The 6412-nt window shown below is 42.0% G+C and overlaps 1 protein-coding gene across 4 annotated transcripts in view; it reads right to left on the bottom strand.

Moving 5' to 3' along the window:
• Positions 1 to 278: 278 nt before the first annotated feature.
• The window catches only part of LOC135288980 (transcription factor BTF3-like), a 35277-nt gene continuing 29143 nt past the window's right edge, over positions 279 to 6412 (bottom strand). For all 4 annotated transcript variants that reach the window (XM_064402345.1, XM_064402346.1, XM_064402347.1 and 1 more), the window contains 2 exons: positions 2079 to 2141; positions 279 to 652 (listed from right to left, as the gene is read on the bottom strand). In XM_064402345.1, coding sequence (XP_064258415.1) covers positions 606 to 652; positions 2079 to 2141 — 110 coding nt within the window. In that variant the 3' untranslated portion in view covers positions 279 to 605. The remainder of the gene's footprint in view (positions 653 to 2078; positions 2142 to 6412) is intronic.

Raw genomic sequence — 6412 nt, 5'->3', positions numbered from 1 at the left:
TCATAAAGTAGTTGAAGAATACAGGTCTCTTTCTTAAATTCAGTAGATTACAAAGTGTCGTAGGAACAGAGTGCATGTGCCCTGACCCACAAACACTAGGAATTCACCAATGAAGTCTTAAATGCTCCATTATGCACTGAAATTTTTTTAGAAGCCAGTTTTCTATTAGAGCAGAAAGGAAGATGCTCTGAAAAAAAAGCAAGACCTTTTATGATTGCTTAATAGTTACGGTCAATTTATTTTTCTTGCTTTTCTGACAAAAAAGCCACACCAGAAAGTTCATTTTATATTCTTTATTGTATGGCAAAGTTCATTAAAGATGGGGTAGCTTGTAGACAAGTTGCTCAAAATTTGTGTCTAGGTGGAGATCGATTAGCAATCTGACTTATTTCAAAGCATAGGCTTGTCAAACTAGGCCACAAAAACAATACTGTGTACAAGCAATAACTGAATAAGAGCTGCAGGTTCAGGAGTTTCCAAATATTACACATCTTGAGATCTCATCAGGAAATAAAAATAAAATCAAATAAAAGCAGTCACAATATAAAATAGCAGCTCCATGTAGCTTTTTCCAAGTTTTAATTTTATTCACAGTGTCACTTAGTTCAGTTTGCCTCATTCTTTGAAGCTTCATCAAAGTTTTCAACAAGATCTAGAAAAAGAAAAATGTTGAAATTCAAGTCTGACCTACTTCAGCTTTGCCAATTCCCTTGCATCCCCCCCCCCCCCCAAAAAAAAAAGTTCCAGGTCATATTAAGTGGTTACATGGCAAAAAAACTAAAATAAGCTTCTAAAATACCAACCAAACAACATTTAAGAGTTTCATGATTCATTCTTCTTGTTCAAACAACTAAGTTTGAAATAGTTAATTATAATGCACAATTTTAGGAGCATTTAACTTCACCATATCCACAAGAGAGCAGTGATACTGAAAAGGCAGTTTCTTAGCAGTCTTCTTATTGACTATTAAATAATTATCTTAGCCATAGCTATTATTCCTACATGGGACAAAAATGCCAGCTCAAACCAATGATCCATCTAAGTCTCATACGGTATCTGAAAACAATGCTCACAGAAATTCTATAAAATAATCACAGAATGGCCTGAGTTGGAAGGGACCTTAAAGATCATCTCATTCCAACCCAGACATGGGCAGGGACACCTTTTACTAGACCAAGCTCCTTCCAACCTAGATTTGAACACTTCTAGGGATGGGGCAGCCACAGCTCCTCTGGGCAACCTGTGCCAGTGCCTCACCACCCTCACAGTAAAGAATTCCTTCCTAATCACAGAATTACAGAATCATTCAGGTTGAAAAAGACTTCCAAGACCATTGGGTCCAACCTTTGACTGAACACTACCTTGTCAACTAGACCAGAGCACTAAGTGCCACGTCCAGTCATTTCTTGAACACTTCCAGGGATGGGGACTCCACCACTTCCCTGGGCAGTCTGTTTCAATGCTTAACCACTCTTTCTGTGAATAAATTCTTCCTGATGTTCAACCCGAACCTCCCTTGGCACAGCTCAATGCCGTTTCGTCTCATCCTGTCACTTGTTACCTGGGAGAAAATGCCAACTCCCACCTTGCTAGAACCTCCTTTCAGATAGTTGTAAAGAGTGATAAGGTCTCCCCTGAGCCTCCTTTTCACCAGGCTGAGCCCCCCAGCTTCCTCAGCCACTCCTCATAAGACTTGTGTTTTAGACCCTTCCCCAGCTCCATTGCCTTTCTCTGGACACGGTCCAGCACCTCAAAGTCTTTCTTGGAGGGGTCCAAAACCAGACACAGTATTCAAGGTGCGGCCTCACCAGTGCCAAGTACAGAGGGACAATATCTAAAGAGTATCTAATTAATATTTAATGCATATCTACCCTCTTTCAGTTTAAAGCCATTCCCCCTTATCCTGTCGCTCCATGCCCTTGTAAAAAGTCCCTCTCCAGCTCTCTTGCAGCCCCCTTTCAGGTACTGAAAGGAATGACCAGTCAATACTCTTACTGTCCTTGGCCCAATCTTATACTACATATATTATGTCTCAGCAAAATTCACTTCCTTTTCCTCCACTGCATGCTTGTTCTTACCTGGTACTTCATCATCGTCATCATCATCACCACCAGTAGCGAGTGGTGCTTTTCCATCCATAGCTGCAAGAGCAAGCAGTTCAAAAGCATCAGTCAAGCTCACCATAAGCATCTTGATTACAAAGGTGCTTTGCTTTTTGAAAATATTATCAAAGAGTCTGAGCTAAATTTCAATTTTCTATCCAGTTCCCCTGCTAAATAAAAATCTACAACTAATTATATGTTACTAATAATGCTCAAACAGACCAGCTGAAAAATGAGAAGATGCATGCCAAACAAGTTTACTATTCACTATCTTGGTTCTAGATATATAGAGTGCTTTGCATGGTAATAATTTTCAGCTAAAAGCACAGAGACTGATTTTAGCAATTTCTCTTAAAAGCAGCTTGGTTTATTGATTACTCAGTGGTTCTTGAGGCTTACATATTTTACAACATTAGCAAGTTATAAGGAAATCTTAGGATCTTATGATCCTAGGCCTTCAAGAAAACTAAGGTGCAATTGTGAAGCTGCAAGTAGACACAGGACTAGAGATAATTAAAAATATTGTTCCCTGGAAAATCCAGAGGAATATGGAACTGGATACACAATTTTATACTTCAGTGATTAAGGTAACCACATGTCCTGGTCCACATCTCTACTGACTCAGTAATTTCTTAACTATTCCCATTATATTTGCCAGTGCTAGTGAGACTTAACCCTCTCCATTGTAGTAGACCAATGAGCATCTGTGAAACTGAAGCAGTATAATGCTAAGAATAGATATCTCAAGTTCTGGGATGTTTGTGCCACTACTTTTACTGCTATTCTTAACTGTACTACCTTAAGAATATGAGACAGCTTAGCCCATGACCGCCATTTAATCCTAATTAATCCTTCTCTGTTTTCAAGAAAAGCATGAGCAAAGAGATGGGTTTATTCTAGACTTGTGAAATTGCTGCATCCCGATATCTAGAGAACGAAAATAGATGAATGCATAAACTTTGTTCTGAAAGGGCTTAAGGACAAGGTCACCACTCCCAGTGACCCATGGAGGTCCATGGTGAAGCAGAGATCCACCTGCAGCCTGTGGAGGACCCCACACCAAAGCAGGTGAATGCCCGAAGGAGGCTATGACCCTGTGAAAAGCCTGTGCTGGAGCAGGCTCCTGGCAGGATCTGCAAAGAGAGGATCCCATGCTGGAGAAGGTTTGCTGGCAGGACCTGTGACCCCATGGGGGAACCATGCTGGAAAAGCCTGTTCCTGAAGGACTGTACCCCATGGAAGGAATACTGGGGCAGGGGAAGTGAGGAGAAAGGAGTGGTAGAGACACAGCATTAGGAACTTACCACAATCCCCATTCCCCCTTCCCCTATTGTCACTCAGGGGTAGAAGGTAGAAGAGTTGGGAGTGAAGTTAAGCCCAGGAAGAAAGGAAGGCTGGGGGGAAGGGGTTTTAAGATTTGTTCTTATTTCTTATTATCCTACTCCAATTTGATTGGTAATACATTACATTAATTTACCCAAGTTAAGTCTGCTTTGACCATGATGGCAATTGGTCAGTGATCTCCCCCTGTCCCTATCTCAACCCACCAGTCTTTTATTGTATCTTCTCCCCATCTTGCTGATGGATGGGATTGAGAGTACATCTTGGTGGGTACCTGGCAGCCAGCCAAAGTCAACGCACCACAGCAATCTGCAGGCAAGCTTAATGTGGCAGCATTTAGCCAGGCTTTTAGCACAGTTGAAAAATGGGCAAGCTATGGCTAAACCCTATAAATCCCTGCAACTGCATTTGTTGCCATTAAGATACACCTAGCTTATCTTAAGCATCATAAACTAAAGAGCTCTGTCCTAGGGTGACATTATGATGCTTGTATCCCCAATTGTCTGTTCTGTTTATGCTGGAAGTTATATTCTGTGCCTTCAAGACTGGCTCTGACAGTGAAGGCGGGGAGAAGAAGCACGGAGTTTCGTTATCAGCTGCACTCTCCCCCACAGTCTGCTGGAACACAGAACTCCACTGTTGTTGTCTGGGCATGGACGGCGCAGAACACAGCTCTCCTTTTGCTTTTTAGTTAGTTTAGCAAGCTGAGGCAGTCCGAGTTTTCCCTGGACTGGTTTTCTTTCCCTTTTCTTGGAACCGTTCAAACCTGCTCTGGACTGGGACCCAGGGAAACACCAAGAGCTCACACTTTGTAGCTCACGGGGGTCTACTCTGGGCAGCAGCCTTTCCCGGTGCTGGAGGGACTGATAGCAGAGCGACTGTCCCCAGGAGAGACTTTCTGAATTTGTCATCTCTTCAGAGCAACTAATGAGTTTTGTCATCTGGTATTGTTAATTTTGTGTGCTGGGGAGTGGTCTGCCTGTTAAATAAACAGGTTTTTTTCACTTCTCTCCGAGGAACTTCTTCCTGAACTGGTTAGAGGGAGGGGCCATGTGGGCTTGTTTTCTGGGGGGGCCCTTTTGGAGGTTTTCTCCCAAATTTGCCCTAAACCAGGACAGGCTCAAAGAACAGTTGCTTCTAAAAATGCACTACAAAAGCAGCTTGCCTAGCTAGTCTGCATATGTGGTGTGATGTCTATCATTAACACGCATAATACCATTCCCACTGTATCCAAAAAGGCTTTTGTTTAAAAGTGTTATGTTTCTTTGCTTACATAAAATGACAAGGTTTCAAGTAGATGTGCATCCTCCTAGAAAATATACTAGTGCATTTTTGTGCATTAATATATATATTTTGAAGCCACAAGTCCCCCTTGGAATTTAACTTACAGTCTGCTAACACAGTTTATCAAATATACTCTATTTCTTAATGAGAATAGAAAGCTACAGAAGTGAGACATAACTGAAAAAGAAAAGGTAAAAGCCATTCCATGTTTTGAAACAAATCAGTGTCTAATTTGCAAGGTACAAATAATTTCAATGCTTTATATGTGGAGCAAATATAATGGGAGTAGAGGGTCTGTCTATTCTACACATGTGAGCAGGCTGACACACTAAAGCCGAATGATAATCCATCTAGTCTACCGTTCCTGACAGAGGTCTGCCTAGACACCAGTGTAGACATGCACGAGGTCACATCTAAGGAAGCCTGAATTTTGTATTCTGATGGAAGAAGAGGACTCAGTGAATCCTGGAACCTGTAGACTACTTCAGCTTCTACCAACAGTAAAAACATACATAAAACATCTTTAAGGCTATCACTCTTGGGTAGGAATTACTGGAGCATGAAATGATGCAGATGTGCATGGGGATTGTTTATCCAAATGCCACCCCCAACATATGCTAATGGAAAACCCTGACTGCATGATCTAGCTATAATGGTTTTAGACTACTCAGAAACTTCCCTAAACCAGAAAGAACTGCACCATCTCCTGATGCCTAACATTAAAAGGTGTAAGTCAGCCAGAAGGGGAATAAATTAATTTTCATGGGGCTCAAGTAACCAAGCAGGGCAAGAGTGTCCTGAGTAATAAGCCAGCTGGACTTATAAACAGAGCTTCAAACTAGATTTATTGGAGGAAGGACATGGTTTTCTAGGCACTTGAGAAGAGCCAGGGCTGCCAAGGCATGAGGAATAAACAGAAAACACCTGTGAATTGCCTCAAGTGAATTAGGGTGAGCTCCTCTAAAAAGGGGATGTGGCTGACAGCCCAGCTGAAGTGCCTCTATACCTGTGTAGGCAGCATGGGAAACAAACAGGAGGAGCTGGAAACAGCTGCCCAGATGGAAAACCATGACCTGATTGCTATCACAGAAATTTGGTGGGATGAATTGCATGATTAGAGTGCTATGATTGATGGCTATAAACTATTCAGAAGGGACAGACAAGGAAGGAGAGGTGGGGGAGTTGCTGTCTATGCCAAAACCAGGATTGATTGCATGAAGTGATCTTTGAAGAACAGCTTATGGGTGAAAATTAGAGACTAAGTCAAGAAAGGAAACTTTGTGGTTCAACTGCAGCCTTCAACTAAAGATCCCGTTTTATATTACCTCCTTACTAAAAATATCTCGAGTTTCATTTCCAGGTTGAGAAAAAGGCAACAGCAGGAAGCATCATGCTCACATGCCCTGATCCTGATAGGGATCTTTAACCACCCAGATATCTGCTGGAAAAAGGCAAGCAGTCCAAGAAATTAGTGGAGTGCTGAAGTGAGTTGACTGTGGCCAGACACCGAGTGCCCACCAAGCTGCTCTATCACTCCCCTCTTCAGCAGGACCTGAGAGAGGAGAAAATAAGATGGAACAAAACTCATGGGTCAAGATAAAGGCAGGTTAGTAAAGCAAAAGCAAAGGCCACATGCAAAAGCAAAGGAAGACAAAAGATTTATTCTCTACTTCCCATCAACATGC

Source organism: Passer domesticus, chromosome W (assembly GCF_036417665.1).
Source record: "Passer domesticus isolate bPasDom1 chromosome W, bPasDom1.hap1, whole genome shotgun sequence".
In the NCBI taxonomy this organism is placed as follows: Eukaryota; Metazoa; Chordata; class Aves; order Passeriformes; family Passeridae; genus Passer; species Passer domesticus.
Note: the sequence above shows the minus strand (reverse complement) of the source record. Positions and strands in the feature narration are given on the sequence as shown.